This window comes from Didymella exigua (genome assembly GCF_010094145.1).
Source record: "Didymella exigua CBS 183.55 unplaced genomic scaffold M421scaffold_9, whole genome shotgun sequence".
Classification (NCBI taxonomy): domain Eukaryota; kingdom Fungi; phylum Ascomycota; class Dothideomycetes; order Pleosporales; family Didymellaceae; genus Didymella; species Didymella exigua.
In genome coordinates, this window is record NW_022984783.1 from 903579 (window position 1) to 920876 (window position 17298).

General features: G+C 57.2%; 9 protein-coding genes across 9 annotated transcripts; 5 read left to right on the forward strand and 4 right to left on the reverse strand.

Annotated features, from left to right (window-relative positions):
- The first annotated feature begins 528 nt into the window (after positions 1-528).
- Positions 529-1350, forward strand: M421DRAFT_387235 (uncharacterized protein). The gene is made up of 2 exons (XM_033589923.1): positions 529-842; positions 980-1350. Exons 1-2 carry the CDS (start codon positions 661-663, stop codon positions 1227-1229), a joined length of 432 nt encoding a protein of 143 aa, XP_033450457.1. The 5' UTR covers positions 529-660; the 3' UTR covers positions 1230-1350.
- Positions 1351-1471: 121 nt separating this feature from the next.
- Positions 1472-2440, reverse strand: M421DRAFT_59399 (uncharacterized protein; the record flags this gene model as incomplete). Its single annotated transcript, XM_033595679.1, has 1 exon — positions 1472-2440. One exon carries the CDS (start codon positions 2438-2440, stop codon positions 1472-1474), a length of 969 nt encoding a protein of 322 aa, XP_033450458.1.
- Positions 2441-2819: 379 nt separating this feature from the next.
- M421DRAFT_419262 (uncharacterized protein) lies at positions 2820-5132 on the reverse strand. Its single transcript, XM_033592055.1, has 3 exons — positions 4775-5132; positions 3525-4623; positions 2820-3474 (listed from the first exon to the last, which is right to left on the reverse strand). The coding sequence occupies exons 1-3, from the start codon at positions 4816-4818 to the stop codon at positions 3043-3045; spliced, it is 1575 nt and encodes a 524-aa protein (XP_033450459.1). The 5' UTR covers positions 4819-5132; the 3' UTR covers positions 2820-3042.
- Positions 5133-5193: 61 nt separating this feature from the next.
- On the forward strand, positions 5194-6976 carry M421DRAFT_419263 (Ribokinase-like protein). The gene is made up of 3 exons (XM_033592056.1): positions 5194-5850; positions 5898-6744; positions 6794-6976. Exons 1-2 carry the CDS (start codon positions 5430-5432, stop codon positions 6626-6628), a joined length of 1152 nt encoding a protein of 383 aa, XP_033450460.1. The 5' UTR covers positions 5194-5429; the 3' UTR covers positions 6629-6744; positions 6794-6976.
- On the reverse strand, positions 6672-7080 carry M421DRAFT_59674 (uncharacterized protein; the record flags this gene model as incomplete). The annotated part of the gene is made up of 3 exons (XM_033595702.1): positions 6672-6744; positions 6794-6976; positions 7058-7080. 3 exons carry the CDS (start codon positions 7078-7080, stop codon positions 6672-6674), a joined length of 279 nt encoding a protein of 92 aa, XP_033450461.1.
- Positions 7081-7359: 279 nt separating this feature from the next.
- On the forward strand, positions 7360-8577 carry M421DRAFT_3956 (60S ribosomal protein L3; the record flags this gene model as incomplete). The annotated part of the gene is made up of 1 exon (XM_033590092.1): positions 7360-8577. The coding sequence occupies one exon, from the start codon at positions 7360-7362 to the stop codon at positions 8575-8577; it is 1218 nt and encodes a 405-aa protein (XP_033450462.1).
- A 995-nt stretch (positions 8578-9572) lies between these two features.
- On the reverse strand, positions 9573-11549 carry M421DRAFT_100120 (kinase-like protein; the record flags this gene model as incomplete). Its single annotated transcript, XM_033586484.1, has 1 exon — positions 9573-11549. One exon carries the CDS (start codon positions 11547-11549, stop codon positions 9573-9575), a length of 1977 nt encoding a protein of 658 aa, XP_033450463.1.
- A 1614-nt stretch (positions 11550-13163) lies between these two features.
- Positions 13164-14888, forward strand: M421DRAFT_419264 (uncharacterized protein). The gene is made up of 2 exons (XM_033592057.1): positions 13164-14286; positions 14341-14888. The coding sequence occupies exons 1-2, from the start codon at positions 13643-13645 to the stop codon at positions 14723-14725; spliced, it is 1029 nt and encodes a 342-aa protein (XP_033450464.1). The 5' UTR covers positions 13164-13642; the 3' UTR covers positions 14726-14888.
- A 283-nt stretch (positions 14889-15171) lies between these two features.
- M421DRAFT_387290 (PLP-dependent transferase) lies at positions 15172-16894 on the forward strand. Its single transcript, XM_033589924.1, has 3 exons — positions 15172-15382; positions 15576-16167; positions 16223-16894. Exons 1-3 carry the CDS (start codon positions 15262-15264, stop codon positions 16887-16889), a joined length of 1380 nt encoding a protein of 459 aa, XP_033450465.1. The 5' UTR covers positions 15172-15261; the 3' UTR covers positions 16890-16894.
- The last annotated feature ends 404 nt before the right edge of the window (positions 16895-17298 follow it).

A 17298-nucleotide genomic window follows, 5' to 3' on the forward strand; every position in this document is an offset into this window, starting at 1 on the left:
TGTTTTCGTACTGGCATTATTCTTAGTCACTAGTAGTACCTTGGGCAAACGAGCGGTAAAATGAATGTGCTTATAAGGCTATTTCCACATTCGACGCTGCCCGACATCATTGACTTTTGATTCTGTATTCACGCCATGTAGCGAGACACTCCAAGACCAGGATGGGTGTGGAACTCTACTGGACAAGGGTAGAGAAGACGAGCGTTGAGAAGAGGGGTAAGAAGATAATAGAAAGTAGATATACTGGTAGCCTTGATAACAGAACGATTCGATAGGAAAGAGCAAGCCAGGAGGTTGATAGGATAGCGAGGTTGGCACCTGGAAAGTCGAGTCGCGTCAAGTATCGAAACTGACGTCGTCAACATGATACCCGAGCACGAGATGTAGATAATCATGCACGATTTTGCAAACACAGCGAATAGGCGAGGCAAGCTCGCCTCAAGAGTAGTTTCTTATTCTTGGAGCTCGCTACAGGAGTGTCTGCCTGACCCCACCGCAGAGGAGTTCCGAAAGTCGCCAGACTGAGGATGCCGCGATGGAGTACTGAGTCCACATCAGGCTTACGGAGACGCTTAGTCGTATGATGTAGTGTAGCAGTATAGTGCTAGGAACCCGATACCTCACTCCTTCGGTGCGTCACATCTCTTTGTGAGCTTATGCATGGATCCAAAGCGTGACATGGACGCAAACAGTAATTCGGTCTCCCACCAATCCAATCGCTGCCTTCCAAGAGGAGGCGTGCGCACCCAGGCGTGGCCTCCGCAGCGCGGTTGTGACAATGACGTCTTTAGACCGCGCTTTCACGCCGACAGTGACACGTGCAGGTCAACAGCGCAGGTGAAGTAAGTATCCACGCGATCCCAGCGAACAAGGGTGCTCTCTCTTGTTTATCAGTATCTCCTCATCCATCCACTCGAACTCCACTTTCACTCCGTTACCGAGCAACTACCCTCCACCGTGCGCACTCACAACGCTTCAGACTCGATACCACCACGATGCTGTCCACACTCATCCTCCGCATCTCCGTCCTCGCAGTCGCAGTCCTGGCCCCTGTCGTCTGCGCAAGTGGCCCGTCTGACAAATACGATCCATACAACAGCTGCGGAGCGCCGTTCTGCGGTTCGACAGGTTCCGGCGGCAATGTCGGCGCTGCTGGCGCTCTGGTTCGCAACAGCACCACTGACGCCGCAAAGAATAGGTTCAGCGAGGTGCTTCCGGATGTCGAGTAATTGGATTGCGTTTGTGCGCTGGGCTGGTTTTTGGATGGAAGCCCGGCTCCTGAGGTGCGCTGCCTCGGATTTGCTGCTTCGCTGCTGACACGGCGCAGATTTGCCCAACACTTTCGTCGGGGATCACGCAGGACCGGGGCTGAGATTGGTGGTTGAAGTCGCTGGTGCTGTTTGACATTCTTCCTTGTTGGGTTTGGGGGTGTGATGGTTCGCGGCCAGACCAAACAATGAAATTGTATCCATCAACCACCCTGTTCCTTACTCAAGATTTTCATCTGCGTGTCGATTCTGTTCATACTGCTGCACTCATCGAGATACAGCTCTTGCACGACATTTGTGCTGCCGAACCATCGCTCACCGAGGCCGGCGCCGGGTAGATGCGGCAGCATTTGAGGAGACATTGAGCTCCACTTTGTCGAGTCGGCGTTTTCGAAGTACTTGAGCGAGTCAATGGCCCACAGCATCTCGGCGTTGTTGTGGTAGTGCCCTCTCAGTCGCGCACGCCTGATAGTTCTCCGCGTATCGGACTCGACATGTTGCCATGATGACGTGGGTTTTGTCGACGACGACTTGGCTCCTTGTGACTTGCGCGTCGACGCGGCTTGATGGCGGGAGGGGTGCTGATCCTCCCAAATCACCTTCAGCTGCTCTTGCCTTGCCTGCTCGCGGAAGAACAGCTCTAGCATGTTCTTCCAACTGAGCTGCATCTTATAGTCGTCATTGTCAATGACAAGCCCTGGAATATGCGTATCGTTGACGGCATCGCCGATGCTGATTGTGTAATTGGGCAGCTCAGGCTTGCGTCTTTTGACATTCTCGTGCCACCGCTGCATAATAACAGCCTTGGTCTTATCCCGCATCCCAGCATCCACAATCCTGTGGCCACGAAAATGACCGGAAAAGTAGGCAACACACGCATCATCCCCCTTGCCCAAGCGCTCGAACTCAAGCGTGATAGCGGGCTCGTGCGGCCCTCTCTTGCCGCCTAGATTGTGCCTGTCCAACATGAACTCAATCCGAACATGCCCGAGGAAATATTCGCCAACTGCGCGTTCGGCGCATGCTTTCAGGGTAGGCGAGATGCGGCGGCACGTGTGCCAGAGGTGCGCGAGGTCGTGGGAGAAGCGGAAGATATTGATCCATATCTCCGGCGGCAGCGATGAGCAGAGAGTTTCGCGGACGGGTTGCGAGGAGATGTTCACACGCGTCATCGCGGCCGTTTGTGTGTTTCTCTACATGATTTGTACGTGTTCGGGACGACAGGCTGGACCATGTGAGTGGCCTGGAGCGGCCACCAAGAGTCTCGAGTATGACGTAAGTATTTAGTGGCAGTCGGATTTGCCCCGAACAGTGTACTCCGTAATTATCGTAACCTGCAACCCTTCCCAAGTAACTGCAGCTAATTGCATAGCTCAATCCCACTGCGCATCTCTCCCACCACGCTGCTGACAACCCACACGCCGCCATTAGCTGCGCGCTGTTCAGCTTGCAACTGCAAGGTCTCGTGGCTTACTCAGCGTGTGCAGGACACGTCAATGCAGAAACAGACAGACAGACAGACAGCTTGTACCACAACCGGTGGAGTAGCGAGGGCCCGGGCATCTGGCTGCCATATAGCAAGGCAGCGAGTATTGCAAAGTAGCACCAGCCAAGCACAAGGCCGAGATGCCTGCCGTAGGTAGGGTTTCGAATGATAGTATAGTCTACACAACGTCTACCGCAAAGTCCACTTTCCCGCCTATATATCAAACGACAACTCCAAGCCAATGCCGCATGTGCGCTATACCAAGACCGACCGTCGCTCCGCACCAAACTAACCAGCATGCTCCACAATCTCGCTGATAATCTTCCCGTTCGCAATGTAGCTCCTGATCTGCTCCGGCAGCGGGTTCTCGCTGTAGTCGTCCTCGCTGGGCAGGTTGATGTTGATGCTCGAGCACTTGCTGGTGAATATCTCCGTGTTCTGGCTGTCTTTGCCGAGGTAGATGGTCGCGCCGTCGACCTGGTCGAGCAGAACCGTGGGCAGGGTGCCGACGACCTGGAGAGCGAAGTTGGGGCACTTGATGACGTCGACCGAGGAGACGAGCGAGTCGATGATGATGGATGTGCGGCTCGAGTTGTCAATGGAGATGGCGTTGGCCTTGCCGTTGACGCGGATGGTGGTGTTTTTGCAGCGCGAGATGAGGATCGAGTGGTTGATTTCGGCGTCGAATTCGACAATGTCTCCGGGGCTGTCGAAGTTGTCCTGCGGATGCGTTAGCGCGACCATTGTCTTGAGCAGATCGGAGCACCCACGATAATCCACTTGTTGCCATCCAGCTCCTTCTTCGGCGGCTTCTTGGTGCGCATTGTGTCTGGCTTGCGTGGAGGAGCCGGGCTCTTGCCGCGCAGCGAGCCGTTGCTGTCACTCCGTGTTGGGACTGGCGCCTGTGCTCGCAACGACGGGTTCTTATGCGTCATCTGGCTTGTATCGACCTTCTTCAACCCCCTTGTGACATCTGAGCCCCTGTTCAGGTCGTCGAAGACAGCGTTCATGTCTGGCGCAGCCTTCTTGGCCGGTGGAGCAGCACCAGGTGGCGGGGGAGGGCCGGGGGGCGGAGGGATGCCTCCCGCTGGCGGCGGCGGCGGCGGCGGCGGCGCCGGGATAGCGCCTGCAGCTGGGCCCGACGCACTGGAGACTTGCCTGGCTGCCTCCTTTGCATCGATTCCGTTGGCGTTCCAGGCGACACCGCTGGGGTGGTGCTTCCTCGCGTACTCGGCGAGGGCCTTGAACAGCTTGTAGTAGGCCTGCACCCACTCGACGTTTGTCTTCTCCGGCTTATCACGGTACTCCTTAAGCACCTTGTTGCCGTACATCTGGGCGCCGCCGAACAGCTCGGTGATGTACTCGTGGGGCTTGGGGCCGCCGCCGCCGCCTATGGTGACCCAGCCCAGTGAACCAACACCGTCGGCAACCATGGACAGCGGGTCCTTGAGCGCAGGCTCGCGGTTGCTCTGGCGGACCTCGTCTGTCTTCTCCATCGACGCCTGCAGGTCCTTCAGGAAGCCCATGATGGTCTGGTCGTCGGGCTTCTTCGCCTTATTGGCAATGGACAGGAACGCGCGCTGCGCTGCGAATGCGCCCTCGACGGCCTTGGACTGCGTCTCGATGACGGCGCCCATCTTGCTGCTCAGGTCCAGCCATGTCTTCAGCTCCGTGCTGACGAGCTCGTCAAAGGCGGCAATGGACGGGGGCAGGCTCTCGACGGCCCGGGGCGAGGGAACCGCGGCGGCAGGGGCAGCAGCAGCTCCGCCAGCAGCCACGGCGGCGGCCGTTCCGGTTTTGCTGGCGCCGCTGTCGGTCGTAAACGACGACGAAGCAATGTCCTCGAGGCGCGAGGTGGCAGCTTCGAGCCTGCGCATCATCGAAGTCAGCACTCCATCTGGCTTCTTCTGGCCCTCCGATCGGGGGCCAATGGTTCGCGCCTCCGAGGCCTCGCTCATGGTGGAAGTCGCAGGGTCAAGGGGTTCAAGAGGATCAGGAGGGTCAGGAGGGAGGTACACACCGCTTTATCAAGGTTGTCAAGCTATTCATATTGTTCTGGGCCATGATTGCGGGGAAGGTGTGTACTACGTCCAGCAGCTCTGGGAAGTGACAGACGACGGACAGCCACCTGCAGCTTGTGCGCGCTCGTCGTGCTTACAGAAAGGACGGGCGGAGCGAGAGACTATTCAACGTCGAGCAGGCGTGTGGGACGTGCGATGGATGGACAGACGTCTGCCTGGCCTGTTATACAGTGGGAGGCGTTACGCAGTTGTTATACAGTGAAGGGCGTTACGTAGCTGTTATACAGTGCGAGGCGTTACGTAGTCCGGTCAGGGAGTCGGCGGTACGGCTGCTTCCTCAGGCGAGGTCCAAGGCCGTGGATCCACGTTCGCGCTAGTGCTGCAGGCCAACCACGCCAGAGCCCACGCATCACCGTCCGTGACCGCGGGGGTCTGTGAATGGTCGCGTTCCACGACACCGCTGCATCGTGACTCTGGGACGTGGACGCTTCAGGAACTCCATGGTGCAACTCGATCTGTGGTATTGCGTCTAGAACACATACCTTCAACACCGGAAACAATCGCACCCCACTTCACGGTCCAAGATCGCTGTCAAGGTACAAGTCAACATCTGCTGCTTTGCAGCAAGACGCTCCAGACGTCCTCCAACACAACATGGCGAGCACTAGCTCCGGCATGGGCTTTTGCACGCCCGGCACCGACTCTTGCACGCCCGGCACCGACTCTTGCACGCCCGGCACCGACTCTTGCACGCCCGGCACCGACTCTTGCACGCCCGGCACCGACTTTTGCACGCTCGGCATGTTCATCATCGACGAGATCGAGTTCGCGCCGCCGAAGCCACCGGTCACAGACATCGTCGGCGGTGGCGGATCCTACTCCGCACTGGGGGCGCGCATCTTCTCCCCGTCTCCGCTGTCGAGGAGCGTTGGCTGGATCGTCGACTGCGGGTCTGACTTCCCCGCGCAGCTGAGAGACTTCATTGCGTCGTGGGACAGCGGAGTGCTGGTCCGCGAGACACCTGACCGGTTGACGACTCGCGGGTGGAACGGGTACGGAGAGAATGAGCACAGGGGTTTGTACACGTGCAAGGTCAGTAGTGTACCGTCTGACGAGAGACAGCATTCCGGTACTTGACGCCAAAGCTGCGAATATCACACGAGGATTTGAAGGATACACATCTGCTGTGGGCCAAGTCGTTCCACCTCATCTGCTCGCCCACACGGTGCACAGAGCTGGTCAAAAACATCCTCGCGTTGCGGGTCACGGCTTCTCCTGCAGCCGAGCGACCAGTCTTCATCTGGGAGCCGGTGCCGGATCTTTGCGTGCCTGCCGAGTGGGACAATTGCCTCGAGGCACTACAGTGCGTGGACGTCGTGAGCCCGAATCACGGCGAGCTCGGCGGCTTTTTTGGACAGTGTACCGATGGGCCGGAGCACGTCGACTACCGCCTGATCGAGTCGCTGTGCGATCAATGGCTCGAGAGCGGCATCGGGCCCAGCGGCAGTGGTGGCATCGTTCTGCGGAGCGGGAAAGACGGGTGTCTAGTTGCGCGTCGCGGCCTGCGCAGGTGGATGCCTGCGTACCACCAGAACGGCGAGAAGGTAGTCGACCCAACTGGCGGCGGCAACGCGTTCCTGGGCGGGTTAGCAGTCGGGTCAGTGCGAAGCGGGGGTGTGGCGGCGCTCGAGGAAGCTGCCGCCTGGGGCTCGGTATCAGCAAGCCTCGCCATCGAGCAGGTCGGGATGCCGGTGCTGGCTCAGAGCGCCCAAGGCGAGAGATGGAACGGCGTTTGCGTCGAAGAAAGACTCTCAGAGTTCAAACAGAGGCTGGATAGATATGTACAGCCGTAAACCTCCCTGCTGCTTAGTGATCCCACGCGCGCTCTCCGCCCTCCTATTGCCCCTGCTGCTGCTGCTGCTGCTGCTGCTTCAGCTTCGCCTCGTGCTCGCGAATCTCTCTGCTCCAGCTGCGCCGTGTTAGCTGCAATGCTCGTCGCTGTCTCGGCGGCGACGTACTATCGGCTGGGGAAGAAGCGGCCCTGCTCCGGCATCTTGTCGCGGTGCTCGCGCTGTGCGGAAACAGACCAGGCCATGCCGACGATGCTGGCGAGGACGAGGCCGACGACGGCCGTGTTGCCCTTCCAGTTGCCGGGCTGCGCGTACCAACCACCGGCCGGCGACCAGACGTGCTTGGGGTACCTGTGCGCGGTCAGCAGCCGGGCGGGCGAGGCATGGGCGGGCGAGGCATTGGCGGGCGAGGCATTGGCGGCCGGGACTCACGGGATCTTTCCTCCTCCGCCCATGGTGAAGTGCTGCTGTGGAGATTTCGGGGGTGCGTGTGGCTGCGGCTTGCGCTGTCGTCGGCGACGCGGTGCGGTGCTGCTCGACGGACGGCCGCTAGTCGCTGCTGTCTTGGCGCTCCCCAAATTCTCAGAAACCGCCCAAGGCGACCATTGCGATCTCCAGGAGACGACACTCGAGCCCGTCCGCCGTCCGCCTGCCGCCTGTCCCAATCGCCGCCGCCGCCGCCGCCGCCGCCGCCTCTTTGCCCCTCCGCCGGCTGCCGTCTGTCTGTGTCTCTGATGAAGCGGATCGCCCTGTCGCGGTGCGCCGCGCAGCTGCAGGCCGCGCCGTCGCCTCGCCGGCCCTCGTGCCTCGACCAGGCCCAGCGCTCTCTGGCAGCCCGCGGCGCCCACCGCACACAGGCGCGCTGCCAGACGACCGCGTCGATAGCGCGCGACGGCCCCAAGCAGGCCCCGATGGTGGCTCCACACACAGCAGCGCCCAAGACACGGCCGACGCGCCGGCCGCCTGCGCTCGAGACGCTGCCATCGCCGCACCCCAGCGCCGCCGAGCGCTCGGTCAAGCTGCACGCGCTGCGGAGCCGACTGGCGCTCCCGAAGCGCTTCCCCCTCGCAACCCTCGGCCGCACCCTCGTGCACCCCTCGGCGGACCCCGACGCCGCGTTCAACAACGCCTCGCTGTCGATTCTCGGCCGCCACCTGCTCGGCTACTACACTACAGAATGGCTCATGTGCAACTACCCGCGCCTGCCCATGGCCGTCGTCTTCTCTGCAGTCGATGCCTACGTTGGGCCCCGCGCACTGGCCACGGTCGCCAGCGAGTGGGGCATCGAGGCCGCCGCCGAGCCCGGCGGCGAGGTCGACGCCGGCCTGCTCCAGTTCCGCAGAATCCAGTCGGGCAGCGGCCTGCCGGCGTCGCTCAGGCGCCAGGCCCCGTGGAGCTGGAACACGACCACAACACACCGGATCATGAAGACGGACGAGTTCGGCTCGGACAGCGCCGCCCCGAGCCCGCACGCGCTGAGCGGCACACCGGTGCCAATGGACGAGGCCGCGCAGTCGTTTGTGCGAGCGCTCGTGGGCGCCCTGCATCTGCAGCTCGGCGCGCCCCTCGTCAAGCGCTTTTTCCGAGACCACTTTACAAGCCGCCACCTCGACATCAGCACGCTCTTCGACTTCCGCATGCCGACGCGCGACCTCTCCAAGCTCTGCGCCCGCGAGGGCTTCGACGCTCCCATTGCCCGCATCGTCTCGGAAACGGGCCGTCTGAGCAGACACCCCGTCTTCGTCGTGGCCGTCTACAGCGGCAAGGACAAGCTGGGCGAGGGCGCGGGGAGCTCGCTGGACGAGGCCCGCACACGCGCCGCCGCCGCCGCCCTCAAGGCCTGGTACCTGTACCGTCCGCTCGACGTGACCGTGCCCAGCACCACCGAGGGCGAGCTGGATGGCTCGCAGTGGCGGCCCAACATGGTCGACTGCGGCGAGGTCATTGTGTGAGGGGAGATGCGGCAGAGGGGAGACGTGGCAGAGAGACGTGGCAGAGAGACGTGGCAGAGAGACGTGGCAGAGAGACGTGGCAGAGAGACGTGGCAGAGAGACATGGCAGAGGAGAAACACAGAGGAGAAACACAGCAGAGAGACATGGCAGAGGAGAAAGCACAGCAGAGAATAGAGCGCAACAGAGCCCAGCAGCGTCGCCCCGCCGCACACCATGTACATGTACCATATCTATGTGACACCACCGGCACACCCCTGCGATCTGCAGCTTTTTGTATAGAATAGCAACAGCACTGTATTCCACCGTCCCGCCTGCTCTCGCTGCGTCGCCTGCTGCTTGTGACGGAGGAGATTGGATTGATCCGGCGTGCGCCGTTGGATTGATCCGGTGTGCGCCGTCTCATGATGGGAGGTGATTGAGGGACGGGGAGTGAATTGATTCATGAGGGGGGTGGTAAAATCTATGATGGTAGTAATAGCTGTGTACCAACTGATGTGCTAGAGAGGTGCGCTGGTCTCACGCCAAGCAAAAAAATTCACAACAGCAGCAACACATACAAACACAGTCTACGCCCGTCTACCAAGTAACAAACTGCCGCGCTATGTCGTGACAATAACAAAGCGAACGGGGTATCATCTCGCTCGCACCATCCTTCTGCCACCCTTCTGCCACCCTTCTGCCACCCTTCTGCCACCCTCTGCCACCCTTCTGCGCGTCCACTATCCAGTCGTGTCGCCACCTCGTCTGGCCTGCCCTCATTCCGTCAAGAAGCCTGAACGGCTATGGCTGTGTGTTTCCGGGCCCGCTCGGGAGCGACTGGTGCCGAACGCGTCACGGTTGTCAAACGCGTTTCGCCGACCGTCACCCTGGCGTCGCACGTGTGTCTGCTCTGATCCGACGTACGTCTCGGCGCACCTCACCACACACGTCTCGGCGCACCTCACCACACACGTCTCGGCGCACTTCACCACGCCTCACCACGCCTCACCACGCCTCACCACCCGCCCGCGGGCTCCAGCTTGCGCGACTGCTGCTGGAAATAGCCGTCAAAGACGCTCAGCTCCGGTCGACGCAGCTGCGGCATGGCAGCTCTGGGTTTGAGCGTCGGCCCGAGATCCACGAGAGCAGTCGCTGGTGCGCCGTTGTTTGTGCCCAGCGATGCTGCGACGTGCCCGCTGTACCCGCCACCGTCCAGGCTGCGTCTTCTGCCGCCAGTCACCTTGCCGGACCCGATGCTGCCCATGATGACGCCCATCTTGATCCTTTCTTTCGGCCGTGGTGCAATCATCTTCTCCATGATGCTGAGCCACTCCGCTTCTGCCCTGAGCTGCCGTAATCGTCTGCCAGATCCGCTCAGCCCGGCTCGAAGACTAGCATTGGTCGAAGCAACGAGTCGGTTCCGCCAGCTTCCTACTCGGTCGAGATGTGCGTGAAATGATGCATCTTGTGTCGAGCCAGCCCTGTATTGCGTGAATGCTGACAGTGACTGATTCTGTGCTACCGTCAACATTGTCAAGAAGACGCAGCCCAGAGAGAACACATCAGCCGGTCGTTTGCCGCGCGAAGTCACCGCTTCAGGTGCCGCATATACGTGAGTCTGGTCTGAAAGATATGTGGCTAGTTGCTCTAGTCGCTGCGAAGCACCTGTGGTTGGACTGAAGCTGCCGATATTGTTACCGATTTCGAATGGCGCAAGCAGGACTCGAGCACCGTCGACCAATATCTTCCTCGGCCGAATGCTGCGGTGGCAAATCGATTGTGTGTGGAGGTACTCAAGAGCAGAGGCAAGGTCGTACATCCAATCAACCAGTATCCTGGATCGAGAAGGATCGCTTCCAGGCATCGCAAGATAGTCGTCTAGACTGCACTGTGCCTTATCCAGGACAATCCCTACATGGCTGGGCTGTGCGTACGAGCACAGCAGCTTGGAGATGCTCTTGTGTTCGAGCATTCTGAATTTGCTGATCTGCTCCAACACTGCAGCTTTCTGTGAAGGCCGAGTAGTGACAAAGCGCTTTCGGATCAGGACACGACCATCATTGCTGCCCAGCAATCGCACTCTATCAACGCTCTTCTCGGAGTTTTTCGATGTGCGAACGACGCCTTCTGACTGTAGTGGTACGGTCTCGCGTGCCACAAAATCAACATGGCCCCCGTTCAGCAGCATCTCCTTTGAAGTTGCACGCCACTGCTCGTCCACAACTTTTCGGGCATCTGCTACGATACCCTGCAGTCGGTCCTCTGGAAAAGGCAGACTTTCGTCTCGCAGATCGAAGAATGACGCTTGCCGCCAGGAGGCGACGTCATCACACACATACAGGAGTATTGCGAGACGTGGGTTCGACAGCGTCCACTGCCATATCCTCTTGATCTGCCCTGCGTCCCAGCCTTGCTTTCGACAGAGGTCGTAGAACCATCCGGAAAGAGACTGTCCTTGTGAGGATAGAGCAGACGTGTTGATAAAGCCGTGCACCAGTGGAGAGAGAGGAGCAACGGGTTGGCGGTAAGGGTTGGGCGATCCTGGAAAGGCAGACGTTGATGGCGAGGGAAACTCTGACTGATAAGCGTCGCCAACAACTGAAGCAGGTGGAGACATTGGTACGAATCCAGCCATTGCCTGGAAGGGTCTTAACGGCTGTGGTGCGATTGGGGTGGGCGTTGTCGACCGACTTGTGTATGGTGGGGTACGAGTGGGACTCTGCTTTGGCGACGATTTTGGCGACTTGCTCGAAGCCAGCGAACTTGGACTTGTCATTACATTCGACCAGGGATTATTATTCGTGGTGGTGGGAGTGGCACTTCGACTTGTGGATGTTGAGACTGATGAAGATGTGGGAGAAGATGGGCCACGATTGTACCAAGTTGGCTCCTCGTGCAGGTTGACCATGGAAATCGTGTGCGACAGGCTGTACTGAGGTTTGGGAGGGTCTCTCGTAGATGTTCGCCATGGGGAGTTCGATGCGTGCTGCATTGTCGAAATTGTTTCGGGTCTCCTGGCCACGCGAAAAAGTGTCTGCTCGAGCGACGGGACGAGGCCACTCCGGATCCACCAGTCGCTGCAATAGAAAGGTTAAGTTCAATTCGTTAATACCGGAGTTAATCACCAACAGCCTGATCAAAGGGTTGGATATGAGAACTGGCAGGGAAGGGACGTCGGGCGCGAGAGTCGCGATTACCAGCAGAAGTACTGGCACGAGACTCGGGCAGAGTCGACTTGACCCGAGAGAATGTAAGGCTGACTCTCCATCAACAGCGCAGAGGCATTGATGTGCTGGCAGCGAGTCGCCCGCGTTTTGTGCCACATTAGTAGACGGTCACAATATATGCCCTACGGTATGTGTGTTGGGCGAATGCAAACTGGGCATCACTGCACCTTTGCGGAATAGTCGTATGCACGCGAACGTGGCCACCTAAGACTCGCCTCTTGCGTAAGAGTGCGACTTGTACATACGTTCGCAGTCAGACAACTCCATATGGTGTCGAACATCCAAGGATTCGTATGTAGCGCGCGAGCCGTCCCGAAGGTCTTTTCGCCGCAACCGTCATTCGTGGTGGTGGGTGAGGCTGCCGCTTCGCTGCAGGATCGAGGCTGCGGTGTCACGAGCACGAGTACGAATAAATGCAGGATCGTCCTGCTAGATGACTCCAGAGTGCTTCATTGGTAGTTCTAGACGAACTGGAGGTCCTTCAGCGAGCGATTGTTCGATGATCCGTGAGGACCAGACCCCAGTGTTCAGTGTCGCCTGCACACCGTATCTTCTCGGCACACAATGGCGGGAGAAGTAGGCACCTCCACGACTGTGGATACGGGGATAACGGGAAAGTTGTTATCCAATGTTAGCGCATCACGAGTGGCACTGTGTTGCCCATCATCGAACGGAAGGTGCATGAGCTGTGAAATGTCCGTTCATCCCCACTCCGGCGGCAGCGCTCAACTACCGGTAGTGAGAAGTCTCTGAAATACATGTTGCTTGCGTCGCTGCGAGCCTTTATTCCACATAGCCGCAGAATAGATGCGCATGCGAGAAGACCTGAAGTGGAGTCGAATGTGAAGGCTTAAGTTGAACGAGCGAGGGATGTGTGGGAGAAGCAGCTTTGTCCGTGCGTTCCAGTGAGGGCAGCCACGATCTTGGGCGTCGTGGCTTCTCGCCAACACACTCATCATTACAACTTCTAATAGAGCTGTGCTTCCAATATGCTCGTAAATGCATCCAACAAGGTTCTTTGTCTTGGCATCATGTCGTCGCGTACATGTGGACCTGGATGAACAAAGGTGTCTTTTGATCAGATAGCCAAGAGCATCTGACAGCTTGCCATGAGAGCCAAGCGAACGACAACGGCGATTTGCAATGACCAAAAGTCCTCCACGGTGATTGCCGCGGTGGCGCAACTGCCCTGAGACGACAGTGGCGCGTAAGACGGGGTTCAAGGAAGACGTGTGAGGGTGAAACCAGGAACTCGGAAGCTCGGTAAGAATGCCACGCTGATTGGTCACGAACCACTGGCCGCTCAAGCGCCTGCGACAGAGCCTCAACACTAATCGTCTCAAGGGGCAAAACATCCTCATGCCTACTCCGGTTGCGTACCTAAACTCATCATCCTCAAAGAAACATCTGGTTGGTCTCCGCCAGTGGAGTTTCTTGTCTCGCTGATTCCAGGCGCCACTGGATGAACGCATAGAAAGATTCAGTGTCACCTGTCGCAGACTCGAGCAGGACTGGTCTCATCTCTGTAATGGCATTTCCGCCCAGGCTTAGGGTTGCTTCTCCAGCAGGACTTCGATGACTGAGCCACGCCATGAGAATCCACTGCCGGACATCTCAAGACTGCATCGTTCCGTTCTTCACCGCTTAGCCACTTCCTGACCCGCGTTTGTGCCAGGTTATTGCTACTAATGAGTCCCATGCAGAGCAGATTTCTCATGAATCGTTCCTAACTCATAACTACTTCACTCTTTTTCCAAGCCTCCGCTGCTAGGCACTCTCTTCTAGTACGCTGCTGGTCGGCCTGTGACTTCATACTAACAACTTTAATCACATCTTCAAACCTAATCCGCCCTTTACCATGCTGTTCAGGACAACAGTGCTGGGTACACTGCTCGCCGCTAGTAATGTGGCCGCTATCAAGCTTGGAGATGTCAACGCCGTACTTCGACGAGGAGAAGATCTGGAGGAGGTGCTTCGACGGGACTCTGGATTACTCGCCACTCTTACACAACGACAAGACGCAAATGCTGCAGACACTGCGCCACTGGCTTCGTTAACGCCAGCCTCTGGTGATGCATCGAAGGCTAATCTCCAGAAGTGGGAGGAAGAGACACGAGCAGCTTGTATGCAAACATTGAGCAACCTCAACGGCAAAGCTTCAAATCCCAGTGGCATCGCTGTTTGCTACAACGTGCCCTTCCTCGACAATTCTACTGGAGTCTTCCAGGCCGAACTTCGAATGTACAATGTATCAGCGCCCGTCGATCCATGGCAAAGCGTCACCGCTGCCGACGTCAGTATGACACTTTCGTATTTGGGCGCAACAGTACAAGCGATGAGCATGAACAGCACAAAGCGAGAGGTCAGTGAAGCTCAGGCTCGAGCAAGATGGAGCGACGGCACCTTGGTCCAGCGACAGACAATCAGCACCATGACTGAGCTCAAGACACTCATGTATGTTGGCAAGATCAACTCGAACCTCATGGGACCAGCCATGACCAAGTAAGTAAATTGACGCCTGTATCTGTATCTGTACTATGCTAATGAATGTCGCAGCAATGCTCTTCAACCGCTCCTCGTCCCTCAAATCGACCTCGCTGCACGTAACCCTTCCACGAATGCAGACGTTACCACGACACTATCTAACAAAGAGGCCCGTTTTGTGAATGGCGTCTTCGCCCAGAAGGCTGACGCGAACGCACCTTCGAACGCCGACCCCACCGCTGCCGCCGCAGCTACTTCTGCCGTGTTCCTGGCCGCTCCCTTCGTTGTACCTGGCACAGCTCTCGCCTTCTTCCCTATCGGTTTACTTGTCACTGGGACTTGGTCTATCTTCTTCTTCCTCTCGGTCGGACTGGGCACATATGGTCGCATTCAATTCCGCGACCAGTACAGGAGGCGCATGGCAGCCGAGAAAGCAAGGAGTGTGCGTACGATCTAATGCAACCATTTGAAATGTTTATCACAAGTCCTTCTCTTATAGATACTGTAAATAATACATCATCCTGGCGATGCACGCGAGAACTAAAGATCGTACCAGACCGAACGACAGACATGGAGGTAGTCAGATACCCGTGGGAAGCAATACAAATCTTGAAAACAGTCGACAATCTCCGAGTGACCTCAGCCTTCACGAAATCAACAAATTCAAGCACACTTGCCCTTGTGAGCGATGTCACTCTTGTTCGATCATCGGGTACAACACTGTTGCATCTGGAACAAAGACGGGTTGTGTCGCAATTCAAGACCCACAGCCACCGGTACCGTCACTAGCCGATTGCAAACCCTGATTGGTCAATTGCACTCGCCCAGCCACCATTCGCCGGTACCGCCCCACTGCAACACCACGCCCTATCGAGTCTGTGCGGGCTACATGTATGACTGTCACGAAATGATATGCCTGAGTCACTTGTTGGAGTATATAAAAATAGGTGAGGATGCGCCACTTGGAATATCATTATACCGACAGTCGCAACGATGGGTTCAATTGAAGGCACCACGTCATTGGCTGTGAGGACAACAGATGGTGTCAAGTTCGGGAAAGAATTGAGGGAAAAAGATTTCATGTTTGACAAAGACTACCTCAATCTTAACCATGGTAAGTGATTGATGCTATCAGTGTCTATTGAGGCAGTCATTCCAACTACGACGACCATGGCCGTTGTTACAACCAATCACAATGTGGCATCAGTTGATCACTGCTCCCACTTGATGCACACAGCTTCACCCAATACCTCAGAAACGTTCCGTCTAAAGCTCAATACGACCGCAGTCCCTAACGCCATCACCAGGTTCCTTCGGCACCTACCCACGACCTGTCCGCGACGTCCTGCGCTCCTTCCAAGACCTTGCAGAAGCCCGCCCGGATGACTTCATTCGCATGAAGTACCCAGCGTATCTGAACGTTTCCCGTGCCGCCGTTTCGGAGATCATTAACGCTCCACCAAAGACCGTTGTCTTCGTTCCTAACGCCACAACAGGAGTCAACATAGTCCTGCGCAGCTTGCAATTCGAAGAAGGCGACCACATTGTATACTTCGCAACCATTTACAAGGGGTGCAATCTAACCGTTGAGTACATCACGGAGTCTACGCCAGCGAAAGCGGTAAAAGTCGAGTATACTTACCCTGTTGAGGATGACTGGCTTGTAAAGGCCTTCAAGGCGAAAGTACAAGCAGTGCAAAAGTCTGGCGGAAAGGTCAAAATCGCCATCTTCGACACCGTAGTGAGCATGCCTGGTGTACGTGTTCCGGTTGAACGCCTCACTCAGGCGTGCAAAGAGCTGGGCGTGCTGAGCTTGGTCGACGCAGCGCATGGAATTGGGCACATCGAGCTTGACATGAAGGCACTGGACCCTGATTTTCTGACAAGCAATTGCCACAAGTGAGTCCCCTGAGTAGATCTGAGCTTATCGAAAAGGCGACTGACAATGACGCAGGTGGCTACACGTCCCCCGTGGTTGCGCAATCTTCTACGTTCCCATCCGCAACCAGCACCTCGTCCGCTCCACGCTCCCCACATCCTGGGGCTTCAAGAACCTCGACACAGTGCTCAACACGGTCAATCCAAAGGGCACGTTCGGCGGCGACATCGAGTCCGAGTACATCGGAAAATTCGAGTTTGTCGGCACCATCGATAGTTCGCCGTACCTGTGTGTTCCTGCAGCAGTCGAGTGGCGCAAAACCCTAGGCGGCGAGAAAGTCATTATGGAGTACTGCACAAAACTTGTCCAGGATGCTGGGAAGCTGTGGGCCAAGGAGCTGGGTACGGAGATGATGAATAACGAGACGAAGACGCTGAGCCAGTGCTGTATGGCGATGGTGCGGTTGCCGATCGAAGTTGAGAAGGTGCTGCAGGAGGGCGTGAAGGTTGGAATCGGCAAAGACCAGGTGGGAGGTGTCGTGACGGACTGGCTGCAAAGGATGTTGGTAGACCGCTACGGCACGTTTTTGCAGTGCCCTTTCTATGGTGGTGCATGGTGGGCTAGATTGAGTGGGCAGGTGTACCTGGAGCTAAGTGACTTTAAGGGTGTGGTACCTTCGTTGAAAGAGCTATGTAAGAGGGCGAACAAAGGCGAGTGGGCGGAGACTGTCGAGAAATGGTAAGAGACTCTACTTAGCATATATGGGCAGTACTACCTACCTCCTCCGAGTTGAAGTATATGCCGCCATATCCTAAATCTAGTCTTACTTGTCTCTCAGATGTGAGGTAAATGGTGGTGTGGAACAGATGATGTGCTGAAATCGTGCAAGGTATACTTATGCACAAGACAAAACTGTGCAAGCGTAAAGCGGAGAAGATGATGCGGAGCATTCTGGGGTATATCGATAAGGGTATGTGCGGCGCTGCAGACATGTTGCTCCGCGTCCTGTGCTGCCTCGATAGGGGCAGTCGGTGGCACAGACTTGAGGAGGGGAAGCTGTTGCATTACTCTCGAAAACTGGTGGGAGTCGGGAGATGAAGCCTTGGTGGTAACGATACATGTGATATCAGATGTAAAGCGTTTATATCCAT